At 39.1% G+C, this 20,193-nt stretch overlaps 1 protein-coding gene across 1 annotated transcript in view; it reads right to left on the reverse strand.

Moving 5' to 3' along the window:
* Positions 1-5,533: 5,533 nt before the first annotated feature.
* Positions 5,534-20,193, reverse strand: part of LOC122354392 (thrombospondin type-1 domain-containing protein 7B-like) — a gene marked incomplete at its 5' end in the record, with an annotated part of 35,183 nt that continues 20,523 nt past the window's right edge. The window contains 19 exon segments of the mRNA XM_043252545.1: positions 5,534-6,348; positions 6,612-6,699; positions 8,447-8,639; positions 9,644-9,726; positions 9,850-9,945; positions 10,901-11,074; positions 11,252-11,426; positions 12,697-12,842; positions 13,261-13,375; positions 13,460-13,575; positions 13,673-13,811; positions 14,354-14,507; positions 14,974-15,113; positions 15,257-15,262; positions 16,760-16,938; positions 17,393-17,701; positions 17,794-17,985; positions 19,189-19,292; positions 20,045-20,177. Of these exon segments, the coding sequence (XP_043108480.1) occupies positions 6,270-6,348; positions 6,612-6,699; positions 8,447-8,639; positions 9,644-9,726; positions 9,850-9,945; positions 10,901-11,074; positions 11,252-11,426; positions 12,697-12,842; positions 13,261-13,375; positions 13,460-13,575; positions 13,673-13,811; positions 14,354-14,507; positions 14,974-15,113; positions 15,257-15,262; positions 16,760-16,938; positions 17,393-17,701; positions 17,794-17,985; positions 19,189-19,292; positions 20,045-20,177 (2,621 nt within the window).

The raw sequence follows: 20,193 nt of genomic DNA on the forward strand, positions 1-20,193 counted from the left end.
TCATTACATATAAAAAAACCCAAACCTAATATATTTTAATTTCTAGTAATAAAAAAGATAAACTACATAAACATATTTTGAAATGACAAAAAGACTTAAAATTAAAATGTAAGCACAATATATACAAATTAAATTAAATTTAATATACTTAACAAGAACTATAATAGTATGCAAAGACACAAAAACCCCTGATTAAAAGTACTAAAATGACTTAAACAAGAAAAAATAATTAAAGCTAAATAGAACGCTTACAAAAAGACAAAAGTGCACAAGAAAATTGCTAAAACAAGGATTAAAATGAGAAATATTATAAATAATGTATATATTGTATAAACAGTATATTAAATGTCAATATTTTCCCCTATTTTAAATTCTTATTATCCAATGAAAGGTTAGATGCGGATTAATTTTCACATAATTCTTTGATCATATTTACCAAGGGTGCCAATATTTTTGGCCATGACTGTATACACACACACACACACACACACACATACACATATTTATAAAAGAATTAAGAGGATATAATACAAGACAAAATATACCATTTGTCCAGTTAAATCTAATCAGCACAGGTCAGATTTTGCAAAACAAGACGAGAGATTCTGCCACCATCATGCTGCATAAGTCTGGCAAGAGATTGAACACCTCTGCCTATGGCCAGCACACAACAGCTGCACTGCAACCTGACGGCATTTGTGTAAAGCACCCCAGTGTATCTCATCTCTCAAGAGCGGACGCCTGGGACAATGTCCCTGAGAAAGACCGACTGCACATAACTCTGGCCTGATCGGACAGGCCATTCTCTGTGTGTGATTGATAATGCCTGTCTGCTGCGAGGTGAAACACAATGGCGTTTGGCAGCCACCTGATTCAATGGATTGCAGAAAATGAAATCGATGTGGCTCTGTGGAGGCGGGTTGCTTGAACTGCCTCTATCGGGACTGTCATCAATACGATTATTGATCCCAAGGAAAATGTTGGCCTGTGAACTCTGCCAGACTAACTGATTAAAATTACCACAAGAGAACAAATGCGAGATTTGATTGGGGGAGAAAACACAGCAGTTTTAAAGCAATCTGTCATCAAGACGAGTAGTTTTTGTTATTCATGCTTCTGCTACAGAAAAAAATGTGATGATGCACTTCTTTTCCACTAATGATGGAAAAAACAACAACTTGCTGGCGGTGTGTTTAAGTAAGAGCATCAATGGCTTGGACAAAGGTCCAGGAAGTCAAACTTTATAAAGTCTCATAAAAGTATACTCTGAAGTCGTAGGATCAAATCCTAAACCCTGTGAATGAATTGGGTTAAATTAGAGATTAAGATCGGCCAAATAAATGAATGATTTGTTCACTGATTCAGTTCTCGAGTCAATTTGCAAGTAAACCACGTAAACAACGTCAGAAGTGAGTGAGTTTAATCTGTAAATAAATAATTGTGCTCAGTTCTGTGATTCAGTTGATTCATTGTTTAATTTAAAAGATCTGAAAAAGCATAATTTGTTTACTGATCAGGTTCTCGAGACTTAGAAGTGGCAATGTATGTTGAATTTGAGAACTGGATGAGTCTGATTCGTGAATGAATCATTTAGACTTGTTTCACTTCACTTTTAGACACACACACACACACACACACACACACACACACACACACACACACACACACACACACACACACTCACACACTCACTCACACACACACACACACACACACACACACACACACACACACACACACACACACACACACACACACACACACACACACACACACACACACACACTCACTCACACACACACACACACACACACACACACACACACACACACACACACACACACACACACACTTTTATTTGTGGAATCCCTGATGCATTCCACTTCGTTTATTGGATGGAGATAATATGTCCAGACCCTCCACTCCTCGACTTCGACCGAGGGAGTGAGTCTACTTCATATGTAAGACCACTCTGCATACTACAATGCATTTAATTTCCCCACACCCCAAATAACTCTTTGAAATGCAAATTATTATTATAAATCAACTCCAGACCAGTTTTGTCAAATGGATCAAGAGATTCATTGAAACGGTCTAACCCGAAAGAAGAAATGTCATTGCTATTTCACTCAGGAGATCTATTTCTGTCAAGAAATTTCTAAGGACTCAAATTAAGGTCTGTTTTTCACATAAAACTATCATATTAAGACATAGTTTAATATATACAGTCCATGTCTCATTTTTAACAACTTTCGAGATACTAGTGTCATTTGAAGTCAATTTCAGTAAATTCACAACAGCTGCCATGATGTTTTTTGTGCTCCTTGGAAGAAAGCAAGCCATACAACAACATGTGGGTAAGTAAACAACGGCTGAATTTTCATTTTCTAGTAAACTACTTCCACTACTAAGTCACGAGGAGCTTGACATGCTAGAGTTCTCAAGTAGCTTTCTCAAGACTGGTTGTCATTTTCTAGCAGACTTCCTTACCCTTGGGGACTCAGTATTTTAAATAGCGTCGCAAGTCGCAGCAGACTTAATTTCCCATGCACAATTACACTTTCTCTTCAGAGTCTTCAGCCGGGGCAGAGGAGCTGGAAAAGGCTTTTAATGAAAGAGAGAAGGGAGTAATGAAGAGACGGAGTTATCTTTGCCAACACTCTTCTTTTTCTTCGCTCTGCCACTTTCTTTTATCTCTCTCATTACCGGCCTTCCACTTAGTATTTGTGTTTTATAATGGTTTACTAATATTTGGAAGGTGAGCTGGCCTCTGGAAAGCGTAAGGTAAAGCTTGTTGTTGCCGGGCAGACCTTTTTTTTGTGTTTTTATGTTTTATGCACTTTATGGAAAATATCAATGTTTTAGACGATAAACGCTTTTTCTTCACTGTAGCTCCGTGGCTTCTTTAAAACCTTGTTTGTTCGAGTGCTCTGTCAGTCCCAACACAGCAACTCCGATTTAACCAATAGTGTGAGTTTGGGGGAGCTGGCAAACGGCTAAACAAATAAGACACGCTTTTAAAAGAATAATTCACCCACAAATGATAATTCTGTCATTGACTCGCTCTCATGTCGTTTCTAACCCATGCGGCTCTTCTGTAAAACGCGCCAAAATGTATAGGGACTAGAATGAGTAAAAAAACAACAAAGATGAAAACCATAAATTGCAGCTTTATCACAAAATTAGGATTTATAAGATGTTCTAAAAAACTGTCAGAGGTGTTTTTGCACGTGAGCAATCGTGGAACGGCACGATTACAAACCGTTCGGCAATGATTTAAGGCACCAGTGTTGGCATTGTAACATTTTATATTTGTTAGCGCAGCTCACGCTGAATCGGTGACAAACAGTGCATCGATTTCGGTCAAAGTGCACATGCCGACATGGAAAAAAAGTAGGTTTGGAGTGATCTGAGGTGAGTAAATTATGCCAGAATTAAAATTTTTGAACGTAAACTATCCCTTTAAATGCAAATGCTGGGCAACCTCAGATGCTTTCAGTAAACTGGGATCTCGGCGCCTAAGAAAGTGGTTGATTTGGGCAGCGTCTGTGTTGTTGTGGAGTGGAGCTGATCTCGAGGTGCAGTGATGTATGTGTTTGTTGTTCTTGGGCACGTGAGGAGAATCCCGCTGGGCTGGAACCCTATTAGAACCTCAGCACTCAAGCTTATCTCATCTGATAAGGCGCACAGAGACACGAGCGAGAACGAGAGCTCTCTAATGCACTTCTTCACTGATAGAGGAGCGAAAAGGAGGAGAAGGGTACGAGTAGAGGAATGAGGAGATGAGAGGTCTTCTTTTGACCGAAAACTAAATTAAATTAGTAAACTGTGTCTAAAACAACCACATATCTACAAAAAAGGCCTCAGAACATCTGATCCAGTGTCGCAAAAACGGACATGTAAAATTGATGTCGTCCTTCAACAGTAACCAGATTGCGAGAGACAAAATACATTTTGATGCAAAAAGACTGCTGCTGTGGGCCGCCCATTTGCCTATAATGGGTAATTTGATCATCTTTGGCTGAATTTAGCTAGACAGAAAATAATTCAAGGTCCAAATAACCTACAATATTTTCCTTTGAGAGTAGTAAAAGTCGTTTTACCTCCCTCGTAAATCAATGAATCCAATTTCGAAATCTGGGCTGTTGGAAAACCTTATCAGTGACCTGATGCAAAGTGAGGTGTGAAGAAAACTCGCTCAAACACCTCGCGCTCGGTCAACAACTTTCCAAATCAATCACATTTGCTGATTGAATTTCTCTGTCATGCATTTATGCCAACAATCCAGTATTTAATAGCATGCAGAGGCTAAAAAGATTGCAAAACCTTTTGTTTTGTTTTTTTCTCCCTTGGCTTGGTGGTTCACCCACCAGAGGCCAAGATATACATGTTATAGGCACTTTTAAAGTAACAGCTGATGCAAAAATAAACAGTTGCATTTTTTTAAACGTTAAACCACCGTTTACATTTGGCGACACTGACGTTAAACTTGTGAAGACATGTCTGATGAATCAGTACCAGTGTGCAATATTCCTTGTATAAAAGCCTATTTTTTGTTCAATGGAAATCATGGGTTCGAATCAGTAATATAACCGTATTAATGTAATTAATGTAAAAAAAAATTTGTTAGATATTTTAGAAAAAAACAAGGTGATGTGAAAACTAAGCTGCAAAACATGATTTTTAGAATTCACAGATGCATATAGTATTTTTTTAATTGCTATATTTTTATTTGAAGGGTGATTTAAAATTAAATTAATATATTACCTTAATCTTTAATATAATAAAATTATTTAAAAATAAAATTTTGTTTACACACACACAGTTCTGTTAATATTCATAACAAAAGCTGATTTTTGCATTAAATATGCTCCAGTTAATTATAAATTGCACGATCACTAATGCTTAAAACTCAGATGTTTTATGCTTATAGAGCATCATATCAGCACACCACAATCAAGCAGCAACCTAGCACTTAGGGTTTCTATAATTGTATTCTACTGCCACCTACTGGCCCATGCACCTAAATACAACACCAGTGTGGCACCTGCGTTTTCCCCTTATTTGATCTCATCTGTTGTAACTAATGCACATCCTAATTACAATTCATGAGAGGAATATGACAATCTGAGCTTGGCCCATAGAATCTGGCTCAGCGTATTGATACTGATCACAAATGACAGCAGCACAGTCCCAGAACCGCAAAGATGGAGAGAAATCTCAAACAGCCTCCCCGCACGAAGCGCGTCCCTTATCTAAATATAAGATTCCTCTCTGAGATCCAGATTTATTTATAAACCACTTGAAGACACAGATAGAAAATATTCACAGCACACACATTTACAAAAGAACATGTCACAAGGATAATAAAGCGTTTAAATGCAGCTTATCAGGGTGAATTCAAAAGAACTTTTTTTACACATAATAAGGAGGCTATCTGAAAGGCTATGTAGGTTTTAAAACATAAATAAATGAAAAATATGGCACTTAAGATGGCACTAATGTAGTGCATCAGAAACCATCCTTTTAAGGATCATTAAAGGCGTAGTAACACAAAAATAAGTAAATAAATTAATAATAATAATAATAATAATAAAAGACTATTCTGCTATCCGTCTTATGTGATTGCAAAATTATATGACTTTCTTCCTTCTGCAGAACATAAAAGACTTTTAATTAAATGTTTCAAGGATGGTCTGTTTGTTCTTTTTTTTACACATTTACACTGAATGTGGATAAAAACAAACAAACAAACATCACAAAATCATCATAAAAGTAGTTTATACAACTGCCTCTTTTAAAGTGAAATTCTCTTTTTGCGTTCACAGGAGATAGAAAGTCATACAGATTTGAAATGAAAGAAAAATAAAACAAAAAACAAAATGAGTGAACGATTCCTTTAAGACGAACAGGACTATTTCCTCATGATGGGCACCCTCATGAATGAACACACACACACACACGCACACACACACACACACACACACACACACACACACACACACACACACACACTCGAGCTATGGTAACCGTATGCCGCGTTCAGTTCTGGCTGCATGACATTTTCCTCTGTGCAGCTCCTCAACAGTTCCTCCACAGACAGCCTCGCTTTTAGTCTTAGTGTCGTTTAAACATCCGGTCAGCGCCGTCTCTGGCCTGGCTATCTGTCGTGCTCAGCTCGTGCGCTGCCGTAAACATTTATGTTGCGCTCTGAAAGATGCCAGACGTGCGTTGTGAGCATGTTTCAGCATTGCGTACCCACGGTGGGCTCACATGTCCACGTCCCCGTCGTACGCTAGAGCCAGCGCCTTCTGCGGACTGCTGCCGGGACTGTCCTCCGGGTTTTTACTGAAAGGTAAAGCACACCAGCATACGCGTAAGCTCGCACAATAACGCGTTGCGGTCTGAACTATCACCACTAGAGTGCAGAACATAGACAGCCACGTTTTATACACGAGACGCATGCCAGCTGTCACTTTTAGAGACAATGTTCAGCCAGGCAGTCGTTATAGCAAAATAAACCGACGGGGAGGGTGATTAGGACCCTGATTGTTTTAATGTGAGAAGAGAGAGAATAGGAAGAACATTAAACTAGTGAAGCCGTGTCTCACCACAGGAGGAAGGACATGATGATGAGGAGGAGGATCACGACAAACCCGGCCGCCATCAGCCCATACACCCATAACTTGACACGGCCGTCTGTCGGTCAAAATGCAGTACAGTAATGCTCACAAAGTACAGCTTTTGTAAATCATTCTGACTTGATTCTGGTTGAGAAAAATGACTCTCGACCACTAGCTGTCAATCAAAAAAGACAATAACAGAGTGCTGCAAGGATGACTTATTTCGTAGTCTAAGAGTTGTCTAGATGTCAGTGTTTTTTTTTTTTTTTTTTTTAAATTACTTTTAAGTTACACGTCTCAAGATGTTTTAATACACCACTGAGGCTGATAACAATTGGAGAAACACCTATAAATCGCCTTCGGATGAAAAAGACTGGCATATTTGATCATATGTCCCGTGCATTATGCTCTTTGCACTGGTTGTTTGTTTTTAAAGCTCTGAGTGGAACGGCTCTGAATATCTCTGTGATCTTTTAAAACCAAACTAAAAACGTACCTTTCTTCCAAACCTTATAGAGTACAAGGATGTGTCATTTATCCGTGTTCCTTTTCCTCTCGATTTTCTTCTTTTTAGCGCACTGTGGTCATTATTATTTTTTAAAATCTATTTCTATGTCTTTTTAGTAGAGTCCGTAAGTCACAGCGGTCAGCTACGGTTGTTTTTATTGTGCTCAAAAATCGATTGATTGATTGAACCGAGGTTGTCAGGACATTAAAAAGGTTAAATCATTGACTCACTAGTCCAGAGCTTTTACAACCTCGTTGCGTTTCTGTTCAATTTCTTGCAAACTATTCCACGTTTCCGTGTTTAAGTGCTATAATTGTGTCCCCAGTGCATCTACCAACCCACAAAAACCCAAAAACATGAAAAAGTTAAGGTAAAAATTTTTTTGGTAACCCTTTCTCTGCAGGTGTGGGAAAATAAAGTGTGACAGATTTTGCTCCCCCAGTGATATACAAAGGGGATCGTATTATAATATTACCAAACATATTACTATGTTTTAGCAAGAGGTAATAATGTATCAGTAGTAACACCATGGTGAAAGTTTTAGCAAAGCATACTATCTATTTTATCTTTGGCTGCGCTGATGAGCACAGGACTGATGTTTAGAGTCTCAGAGGAGACGGGACAGCGGTGATTTATTGATTTATTTGCTGTATATTACACTGCTGCCACACAGATCTAATATAAACATGCCATTTCTTTCCCAGCTGTTTACCTTCACAGAGTTTTTACCATAAACCTGTATCTATTTTGACAGTTGAAGGTCAGTAAGACTTTAAAGGGAACTTAGTATCCACATGATATAATAAATAATGTGTGGCATCAGTCAGTCAAGCATTATAATGTGATATTATGATAATTCAGCCTTACATGATGATAGATGACTGAAGGGTGGCGCTTAAGATATTGTTTGTCATTTAGTGTTTCTATAAAAAGAAATTGATAAGATGACAAAACTACTATGAATTCTACTGCTACTAATAATATAAAACACTCTAAGGACGATTGAACTGCTGGCCTCATTAATCACATAGTCTCGTTCGCTGGAATCGATTTGCTGAAATCAAAACAGGGACGATAGCATGTGAGTGCCAGCCAATAAGATTTTGATTAGCGCATTAGTTCCAGCCATTACTAGAGAAACTTGCAGTTCTTAAAAGCACTGGTGCCGTTTCCGTACGGCTGAGCGTGACGTATGGAAACACCGCTTTACTGGGAACAATCTGAGAGCTAACAGACAAGGTGATGGTTGATGCAAATTCAGCCTTAAATATCCATTGCAGCACTCTGCAGGAAAGCATATGGGTGTTGGCAGCACCTGGTCCGAGAGGCTGTAGCGCCCAGTCCTTAATGGGGTGCTTGTTCCGGGCTTGCTCTGGTCGAAGACGGCCTGCGGTGGTCTTCACATCTGCCTTCTTATGGTCCAGCCCCGGGGTTCTGGTGCAGTAGTCAAGGAACCCGTGGGAGGTCATGACCTCCGTGAAGCCCTTCTCACAACCGCAGACTCCATTCTGACGGAGAGACGGAGAGAGCTTATGAGAAACATCATCGGAGTGGTGGCGGGCTGACAGCTGGATACTGAGATGTGCTACGTTCTGCACACGCAGACACACAGTCGTTAATTGCGAGGCGTTAGAGGATGAGATGAAGTCGCGATATGTGATAATGAAGGTGTTTAGATCTCACCGTAATAGACCGCCAAATGATACCACACTTTGCAAACTCTCAGGATCTGTCATAGTTCATCATTCGTATTAAAATTTATTCACTGCTGGTAAATATTACATTATAGCAATTAAAGCACTGGGTGATGTTATCATTATCCGAAGTCACGATTTAACAGTAGCTGTATTATCAAAAGGGTGTCACACGTTCAGATCATATTTCACTTCCATATTTCATATTTCCTGAAACAATTATATGTAGAAATAACAACAGTAACAACAATAGCAACCAGCATTGTTCTTGGTATTACTTGCATTACATTATAGCAATGCATCTAACCGAATGGGAATCAAAATAATCAAATTTCCACACACAGAGTATGGAAGGCAGCGCTATTTTAGTGTTATTTACAGTATATACGGTTATAGTATTTATTAATAATCTGAATATTATTTTTATGAAAGTTCCATTTTTATTTTAATTCAAGTTTTAGTAAGTTAGTAATTGTTATACTTTTTTTTTTTGCAGATAATTCAATATTTTTTTATTCATTTTTATATCATTTTTAGTCCAAGTCATTTTGGCGTTTATTTCAACTTAGTCAGTTGCAATGGCAACGTTTATAATTTTACGTTAATAAATTTCAGCTTGATTTCAATTATGACAATGATTTTTAATCACTTTAGTTTGAATTAACAATAACCATACCGGGAGGAGGGACAGGAAAATGTGCCAAATTTTCATTTAAATGTTTTTGTCACAAATAATATATAATAAATAAAAGGATAAGTAAGAATTGCCGTGCTTTGTGAGATGAAAGCGAGTGTGTTGGCAGTGTTGTGGGTGTCACCTGTGTGCAGAAGGAGAAGGGTTTGGTGCAGGGAGGGTGACACTGTCGTACGGCAGAGGGCTGCTTCTGAGCAACGCAGCCTCCTAATGTACAGAAACACTGATTACATTCGGCTGAAATTGAAATCTGACATTATAAGACCTTTACATAAAGCTGTGAAATAAGATACAACGCTGATAATATTTTAAGGATGGAGCAGTGCACACCTGTGACGTTGACTCCATCAGAGCGCTGGCACCACACCAGTCTACGGTTATGCCTCCATTCACCAGTCATCCATTCATAACTAAGACATGTTCCTCCTGGAAAAACAGACAAAAAAATACACCAGAGTGCTTTTCTGGTCTAGTGACTGAACAACACTTCCTGTCTATCACTTCTCCATCTTAGAGCTATTTTCTCAAAGAGCTAGAGAGGAAATAACAGCTTGGCAAAACAGCAGCTCGGACCCGTCCGAGGGGAAGAGAGAAAGGGGTTTGTTTGTTCAACCCTGGGAAGAAAAAGAAGAGAAAAAAACGAGTATTGTGTTCTTTTAAACATAGAGGGCTTTTACAACCTCTGCTTCCACCGTCCCGACATTAATGTGTTTTCTGAAAGGGTTTTTGGTTAAATGTCTTAAATGAGGTACGGTATGTGCTTATTCACGGTGGTGTCTTATTCACAAAATAAAACACACCAGTACCAGTTTCTTTGGAAGCTTTATCTCGTCTTCAAACAGGTGGTTGCTAACAAGAGGTAAAACAGGAAAACAACTGAGACTGTCCGGACATTAAACAGGTTAACTCATCGACTCACTAGTCTGCTTTACAGCCACATTAGTATGCTTCTAATAACGCTCTTGCAAACTATTCCTATTTTTGTAAAAAATAAAGACTTTAAACCTTAACTTTATTTCACCTGACTTTATTTCACCTAAAAATGCATTCATTATTTGCATTTATTTACTTTAAACATTTTATTATACTGTTTAAAAGTTTAGGGTCGGTCAGTCTTTTTAAATGGCGTCTGTTATCACCATATATTTGCTTAAAAATATTATCAAGTTGTAATAGTGTCAAATATTATTACTGTTTAAAACAACAAATATTTTTTTGATATTTATCAATATTTCTTACATTTTAAATGAATTTATTTGAAATAATTGTTATACTATTTAGCAGTAATTTAATCCCGTGCTGGCTAAATGTTTTAGCTGCCGTTCCACCAGTTTTCAGTGTCAAACTCAAACTCAGTCGGACTGCACGGCTTCCCACGAACCTCGGCACGGCCGTGCCTCGTACATCTGGCTGGGACAGGTGTCCTGGTTCTCCGGGACCTGAGTGACTACGGCTCTAGAACGAGCCTGTCGACCCCAAGTCTCAAAACTCCTCCCATCCAAACACAGCAGCTGACACGAACTCCACGGTGACCATTTGGTCAGGTGACATTCTCCTGAAATTACAGCCAATTACAGCCAACGAGCAGTAGCCTAAAGACATGTATGATTAATTAAAAGCAATTAACCCTATCCTTATCACTAATTAACCCTTAATTTAGATAAATGTCGCCATCATGCAGTCACTGTGTAAATTATTAAGCTTTGTTTTGTTTTTTTTGTGAGATGCAGACCTGGACATGGGATTGTGCAGGGCTGCAGTAACTCCACCTCGCTGACTTTGCTCTGTGAATTTCCCACACACATTTTATCCTCTACTGGAACGGGCCGAGGAGGACCTGAAAGAGAACCCCAGTGCACTACACAGGATATTTCCCTCCGACTTACTCCCTCGCCACAGTCAGCCCCCTGCAAACAGAGAGAGAGAGAGAGAGAGAGAGAGAGAGAGAGAGAGAGAGAGAGAGAGAGAGAGAGAGAGAGAGAGAGAGAGAGAGAGAGAGAGAGAGAGAGAGAGAGAGAGAGAGAGGATTTCAGCTGCCTGTCACCTTCGTTATTAGAAGATCGAAAGATCAAGATAGCGATGTTATTTTGGGCTGTTTAGATATATTATTCATTTTCTGTGCGCCGCTGAAATATATCAGGACATTTTTCTGGATTCTGTTATTTAGAAAGTGTAAATCTGCTGGGTAGAAAGAAACGGCTCCAGATTTAACCCGTAATATAATTGGCTCATAACACCGTGAGGGGCCTCCGCATGGGCTCGAGTCCAAGACGCCGAATGATTCACAGCCAGAGAGTGTTCTGCTGGTCTGATTGGCCAAGAAAGTGTGCTGTTCCACTGACTCGTTTTTTATTTTGTAATTATATACTTTACAATTGCATATTTTACACCCCCCCAAATAATTTTTGACTTCATTACTACATAGTTTTTCTTTATAACGATATACATTTTAGGCATACTTTTAGTTATTTATATATTTTTTTACTTTCTTTTTTTTCCAAGTCAAGTCTCTTACGCTCACTGAAGCTGCATTTATTTGCTCATACGGTACAAAATATTACTGCAACATATTTATGCATTTTATTGTCTATAAATATATATTATAAAATGTAATTAATTCCTGTGATGCACGAGCTGAATTGTGATTTCTTATTATTATCAATGCTGAAAATGGTTGTGCTTTAATATTTCTGTGGAAACCGTTATACATTTTTGTCAGGATTCTATAATGAATAGAAAGTTCAAAGGGATATTTCACTTTTCACTGTCACTTTTGATCACTTTAGTGCTTGTTTTTTATTCATCTTCATCCTCAATTCCCCTTATACTGTATGCTTTCAGTTGTGAAATGAATCAATAGAGGACAGATACATCTGTGAATATAGTTTTGCCATTACTTACTTTAATGTGATGCAGCACCTACATAAAGATCTGAGATTGAGAAAGAGAACTCTATCAGGGCTGTTCATAACGGCACAGCGTGGATGATTTTATCTCATATGAGCTCAGGGGAAACCCTGACATGATGCATTCAATTTGACAGTTTAATGGAAAGCAGTAGCCTTCAGCTATGTGAATTTCTTCAGTCTGTTCATTTGTGCATGTAAAGGACAACGTCTCAGCGGCAGAGGCTGTTGTTTGAATGTAATTCAATCAGGTGTTCCGCGTCAATACTACCTCCACCCTGCACGGTCTCCAGTCCCCCAGTATCCAGCTGTAGCACGGCCTGATGGGACAGGGGCGAGTCTGGGACAGCTGAGACGGACAGGGACGACCTCCTTCACCCGCGGGCTGCAAAACTACCCTGGATCGTGTCATTTGACCTGGCAAATTTGCACACAAGACATAAACGCATGGGATCAGAAGCTGAAGTCCAGTGTGAGAACTCGTGCATGCTGAAATTTAATAAGCGCTCTGGGAAGAGTTTACTCGTGGGACTGGCAGAGCCTTGAATTGAGATAAATGAGACTGATAAAAGCTTTTAATTAGGCCCCTAACAACAGCCGAGTTCAAGGAAGCATGACTGGGTGTCTCTCTGGTTGTAAACAGCTGTGTGCTATCTCTGCGAAAATACTGGTTTCTCTTTTACAGGCTAGTGTTGAACACTTATGTTTTCATCACGTTATTCTAAAATAAAAATAGAATTAAACATTTATGTAATATTCAATAACAATTGGTTTCTTGGAAAGAATGGTTTCTTCTTATTGTCATTATTATAATTGTATCAGTTGGAGATCGTACTTTGGCTTCCACAGGTGTGTGAACATCCTGACCAGGTGGACCACTCTGTGATCAGGCAATTAACAGGGCAGCCGACCTCGCAGGGGGCAGAGAGCTTTCCACGTGAAGGACCCAACTTCGAAAAGAGAAGAAAAAAATGAAATAACTGAATAGAGCTTTTGTTGAGAAATAATCCCAGTGAGAAAAGAACAGTCACCACCTCTTTGCACATGCTCAGTTCCACCAGCTTCCCGTCGCTGCGGACACAGTTCAGGAGTCTGGTCTTAATCCCAAGGCCGCATACTGCGTTTTCACTGAGCTGACAGCTGCTCCAGTCTTCACAACATACACAAATAATTCACTTCACTCCAGAACATGGACAGAACACATTATGCCATCTATAAATTGTGAGTGTAAATGCTTGTAGCAGCACCTGAGTAGGAGTAGGAGTATTTGAGACAGCTCGTGTTGATACAGGCTTGAGTTTGGTTTAGATCAGGGCAGGTATGATCTCCTTCTGGCCACCTCAAGACACTTCTACTCCTCCACCTCAAATCACCCTCATTACAGTCCTGGAGGAACACAGGCACGAATCACACATGCAAATAAAACAATACATAATACACACTGGGATATGTATATTCCACTGGGGACCTGCCATTCATTGTTTTTAAAGTAATGCATTTAAAGCATTTCAGAGGAGAACTTATTTTGGTAAAGCGCTTCTATTAATCGTGTTATTTCAGCCCTAAAAGAAACATTCCCTTAATATAAGCTGATTATAATACTACTACAAAAAAAATCAATGCAGCTTTTGACATTTTTAGATATGAATTAAGATTATGTAATCATTAATGAAGTCCTTTCTTGTAGGAAGATGAGGTTTTTCTATTCTCCCGAGGACCATTTTAAAAAGTTCAAGATTCATAGGTACACTAAAACTTTGATTTTGTTACCTGTCCTGTGTTTTAGCACTGCTGTGAATCATTTTTGTAAATCCACTGCAAACTCGTATATTTACTAAGGCAGTAAATGCTCGTTTTTAATCATTCTTCATGACAAGCCTCCCTCCATCCTGACGTTTATTGTCCACGCATCCATTAGTCAAACTGACCACGGTACACTTGGTCCACTGACTCCACTCTGATGTCACGCAGTGGGCGGGGCACGGCAGCAGGCAGGCCTCGACTGTGATTGGCTGTCCCTCTTGCTCGCACAGCGAGTCGTCCACGACCTCATACTGGTTTTCTCCTCCCATTTTCAAGCAGCTTCAGGTCAGAGACAAACAAATATTATCTTTCGTCGCGAAAACTGACCCATTACGAGCCTAAAAATGGAGCACTTCTAGAAAATATCTAGAGCACAAATTGAAGCAGAAAACATTGTTGTTCAGTTATAACATTACTCATGGTTTCCCATCGTCCCCCCTGACCTCACTTTGGTCTGAAGGGCAGAGTTACGACCTCACTTATCTTTAAGAAGCAGAGTTATGACCCCATGAATCTGTTTGGCACTGCTGTGACCCCTCCACGGTTTTGAACGCTGACTTATGAGACAATTTTGCTGCGTGACGCACACAGGATCTGTTTTATCATTGTACCGCGGAGGTAAAACACAATATATTGTGGAGCTGTTCTCTGGCAGAATGGGGACGCTTTAAAAGACGTTCTTTTAAACTTTTTGATGACTTCTTCGATTAACCGTTTATTTAAAGGCTCGCTGTGATGAGCTCACCGGATTTTGGCCGTCCGGAAGCCCTCTCCACATACAGCCTTCGTGAGATTGTTTGGTGGGTTTAGGACACACATGGACCAGGACTTCACTTCCCATACGTACTGACTGCAGTCAGAGTAACAGGGCAGTACCTCAGACACCTGCTCACAGACAAGATAGCTATGTTTTTAGGGTTTCGTGTGTGTGTGTAAAGAAAAAATACAGCGTGCTAATGCCTATACAAGCAGGCCCATATACACTGAAGGACATGATATTACGAACGCACACTCTTCAGTGTACTCACCTGAGCCTTTGTAGATATTCATATCAGCATGACCAGCAGAAAAAACACACGAGGGATTGGAAAGAAGCAGAAAGGAAAACAAAAGAACGAGGAAAGAACGGAAATGAAATCATGGGTAAAGGGCAAGGAAAGAAAATGAATTGGAAAATGAAAAGCAAAGAAATGAGAAATTAAACGGAACAAAGAACGAAAATATGATGAAAGGCAGAGGAAATTAATAGGTAAAAAATAGAAAACAAAATAAGAAATGAAAGGGGTGGAAAGGAAAAGTAAAGCAATAGAGAAACAAAAGGAAAAGCGGAAACGGAATGGAATGGAATGGGAAAAGAAAAGAAAAGCAAGGATAAGAGGAAATGGAATGGATGCAGGAAGAAAACAAAAGAAAGAGGGAAGTAAATGAGGAAAGAGGAAATGGAGAGGTACAGGAAGGTACACAGAACAGTGAAATGAAAGGAAATGAAATTAATATGGAAATGGGAAGGAAACAAAAGGAAGGAAATGTGAAAGAAAATAGAGTGAATAGAAAGAAAAGGTCAAAATAATAAGGAAAGAAAACAGACGGAACAGGAAAAAGGAGAAGGAAAAGGCAAACGAAAATGAAAAGGGAAAGTAATGCATAGCGAATGAATGAGGAATAAAAAGAAAAGGAAAAGAAATTGAATAAGAACCAGAAAGGAATACAGAGGGAAATGAAAATTAAAATAAAGCGGATAGAAATTTGAAAGAGGAGGTGGAGGAGGAGGAAAGCGAAAATAATGTAAAAGAAAGTAAACAAAGACGGAATGAGAAAAGGTAAAGAAAGGGAGAGAAGAAAAGGGGAAAGGGACACAAGAACAAAGGAAAGATTTTCCATTAGTTTCTATTAGAACATGTTCGCCCCAACCGTGAGATTTGTTATTTAGTGGTTCATTTATATGAGAGAAACTGAGCTGAAGGAAATGCTTGCCGACTCCACTTCAGATCGATGAAACTTTAATGTTTCTTGACCTGCCCTGATGGAATATAAAATAAAGAGAGTGAAATAAAAGAGAAAAAAAGAAAAAGAGCAAAAAGCAAGCGGGGATAAGATGTTCAGTCCCTGGAGGTCTTGATCCTCTCCAGTCTTGTTTTACTAGAACAGAATGAGGTTGAGAAACATTGTGGAAACAGCTCAAAGTGGGCAGCCTGGGAAAGACCCCCAAAGCCAGGCCAAATTAATAATAAATTATACAGTAGGTTTTCACACACTGACTTGTACTCTGTAACTCCACAACACAGATGAAGATACAGTACTTAGAAATTAATGAACACGTATAATTAAAGCATACAAGTGCATGTATAATTTCACAGCAGGCGATTTTCCTCCAGGCTAATTTAAATACACTGAACAGCTCTATTATCAATAACAGCTAAAGGTCTCGGGATACTTGAAGTTCTCAGAACAACTCATATCTTATTTGGACTAATTCGTTGATTTCTTAAAAGGGCGATGAGGTAGAAGTTGAAGTGAACGTTCATTCTCACCTGATTTTTGTAATTGAGTTTTGGGCACGGTCGACCTCCATTGAAAGGCTTCTCTCGCAGCCACTGAGAGCGAACCTTTACGCCTCCACCACAAGAGGCGCTGCAGTCGGCCCAGTTCGACCACTCGCTCAGCTTACAGTCTGTAGAACAGGCTACATGACACGATTCCTCTTCTAATCCTGTAACAGCACACACAGTACACGGACTAAAGGATAATACTAAAAAAGTCGAACTGAAATCTCTTCTAACCATATAAATCTTTACCATCACTTCATTTAACAGATCCTTGCTGAATAAAAGCTGAATTTATTTTAAAATCCTTTTACTGACCCCAAACTTTGAATAGTAGTGTATATTGTAACAAAAAGAATGTTCTTTTTAACTTTTAATTTATTAAAGAATGCTAAAAAAGTATCACAGGTCCTAAGAAATATTAAGCAGCACAACTTTTTCCGACACTGATTATAAATCAGCATATTAAAATGATTTTCAAGGATCACGTGACACTGAAGACTGGAGTAACGATGTTGAAAATGCAGTTTTGCTTTACAGGAATTAATATTAAATATATTAAATACACACAGTATATATATATATATATACTTTATTTTATATTTTGAAAGAGTGCATCACCAGGGCTGCTGCAGAGGGCTGGCTCCACCAATCGTCCCATGTGATCCAGACAGGCAAGAGCTCTGAAACGCTTTCCATGCCCACACTCGCTGTTCTTCCTCTGAGCTCGCCAGCCCTGGACTGCCTTTTGGCTTTGGTGGAAAACTCCTTGGATGAAAGGATGGCCAGCAATGTTCTTTGCTGGTGAGAGCAAACAAGGAGACCAGGGACCCTGAGGTTTGGTTTGATATTCAGAACAAGGACAGGCTTCTTTCTCCAGCAGAGGAAACGTCTCCTCCTGTTGGCATCTCCAGCGCTTCTTACTCCGACCTGAGATTTTAAGTGGAAGAGAATCTGGGAAGGTGTGTGTGCTTTCGGAAAACATTTTGATAATCAGCATGGTTTATGGTTGAGCATGTTACCTATCAGAGATCGGGAACGAGTGCGCCAACTTCCACAGCCTTGACACTGGCTGAATCTGCTCCAGGACGTGAAGCTACATTCATCCCTGCAAGGCACACGACATTCCCTCACCGGGACGGGCATCAGCCCAGCCCACCTCACACAGTCTGTCATATCTGCTGGAGAATCGTCCGCACCAACACACGTTACCTCTGAAAACATGATGGAGAGGGAAAAGACGCTTCAGTGACAATGCTCTAAGTGGAACACCATTTTTGGACGCTTTTGACAGATTGTCATTTTTCGGTGAATTATTCCTTAAATATGTTAGCACAGCAGTGCGCAACGCAATGAAATCTCTACAACATGCATATAAAATGTAAAATGTTTCCGTTGTGTTGTGGCTAGAGGTGTAACGATTTGCATATTGTGCATCGTACGATTCATGGTCCTTTTCCAAATCGTAGTGATCATCCCTATCCCCTTGTTAGTGGAGACTTGAGTGAGCAGAGCACGTGCGTGTCACTATTTAGTCGTTTTGAACGCACTTGTCAAAGGGAGCGAAGTAATTTCCTCATTACCTTCAGCTGGGATGTTCCCGTGACAACGAACGCAGCACGATGTTCGTCAGCCTGCGTTTTAATGTCATCTATGTCCTTTTATTGTTATTAGCGTAACTGTTTTTAAAATATGCTAATATATAAAAACTAATATGTATAAAACAAGTTGCGACTTGTTTTTGTTTTGCTGCCGCTTGTCTTGAGACTTATTTCCATTGTGTTGAGGGGATTTTGTCAAGTTGCGCACCAATGGGCCCCCAAGTAAAGTAAAATTATATTTTGGAGCCTGCTGTAACATACTGAGCTTCATTCGTTCTCAATGATGAGCAGAATAAACGAGTGCAAAACGTTCATATAACCGTCTTATGTAAATTGTTCCACTCAATAATTTAAGGAAGAATGGTTTTACAAACAATTTACATAGATAATCATTCTGCTCATGTTTCTTAAATGAAGTCCGCTAAGCGTTTGTTTGCTGAGAAATACTCTTCTCACTTTCCAAAACTGACAGACAGAGTTTGGTCCCATACAAACCGCACATTGAAAGGATCCCTACTGTGTCTTGATAGGCCAGCACCTTTAAATTTACATGAAGCACCAGTAGGGTGTTTTAAAAAGGTGCCCGGGGACGGAGATGTCAGATGTCACACCGCGCTGTGTGTCCTCTCTGACATTCTGACAACGTTTTATAAGACGGGAGAATATGGGGAAAATCGCAAGGAAAAATAACCCTTCAGGCAGCCAAGAAGTCCCTCTGAATCTCTCAGATAAGTTATCGTCCTACAGTAACCCCGGTTTTGCAGAACTTTCCTAATAAAACTTTAAATCATACAGAGATCCTAATCTGTCACTTACCTCTTGTCTCTAGGCCAATACCACATGCCTCTGCGGGCCCACCCACAGCCTGCCTCACCGAATCAGGTACCAGAATGCACTGATGCCAGCGGTGGGTCTGCCATCTGCCAGGAAACATCAGCGCACAGAAAACATGTTGCGGTGTCTGGCTTACATCCAGTGATACCTTATGAACATTTTGTATCTTATTGGCACATCTAGTAGGGATACACATTACCACGTCTAACACCACATGTTTGATTACATTTGGGTATTTAAAAGACAGGTTCTTAAAACGCTAGAGTACTTTATAAAACTTTCCTAATTTTTAAGAAAAAAACCCATAAACAAATGAGAAAAATGATATTTAAAGTTCAGTTTTATGTACACAGTTCGGATTTTTCATGACAACGAATAACTAATGAGCTACTGATGATGATATTATGTCATTTTCAAACTGATTATAATTTATTTGATACGTGAGTACAGCAGCTTTGTTATACGCTATTAATTGAAATGTATGTTTTTATTAAGGTGAAATTATAGCATTATAAAATATTTCTATTTCAAATAAAATTAATATTTTAAAATATAGTAAAATAAAAATCTGTTATAATAATATTTGAACATACTATAGTTTTTACTGTATTTTGAAAAAATAAATGCTGCAATGCTGTGCAATGCATAAGAGACTTTCTTTTTTTTTTAAGTTACCAAAACCAAATTCTTGTGTAGCTTTTGAAACTACAAATTTCTTTTGATATTTGTTGTAAATGACTTGACTGCTAGCTAACTTGTTGGGCCTTCTTCAGGATTATTCAACTTTTTTTGCCATTTATCACCAATATTTCAATTATGAAACCACTTCTTTCTTTACCTGTACGTTGGGCAGAGAGGAGGTGGATCGCATTCTCTCTCCTCATAAAGAGTATCGGGGCACTCTTGACCTCCATTAGCAGGTCTCTGGATTATGATCCTGTGACGGGACTGGGTTGGTGCGGTAGCATTTACTAGAAAATCAAAGAA

The sequence above is a fragment of the Puntigrus tetrazona genome, chromosome 11 (assembly GCF_018831695.1).
Source record: "Puntigrus tetrazona isolate hp1 chromosome 11, ASM1883169v1, whole genome shotgun sequence".
NCBI classification, from domain to species: Eukaryota; Metazoa; Chordata; class Actinopteri; order Cypriniformes; family Cyprinidae; genus Puntigrus; species Puntigrus tetrazona.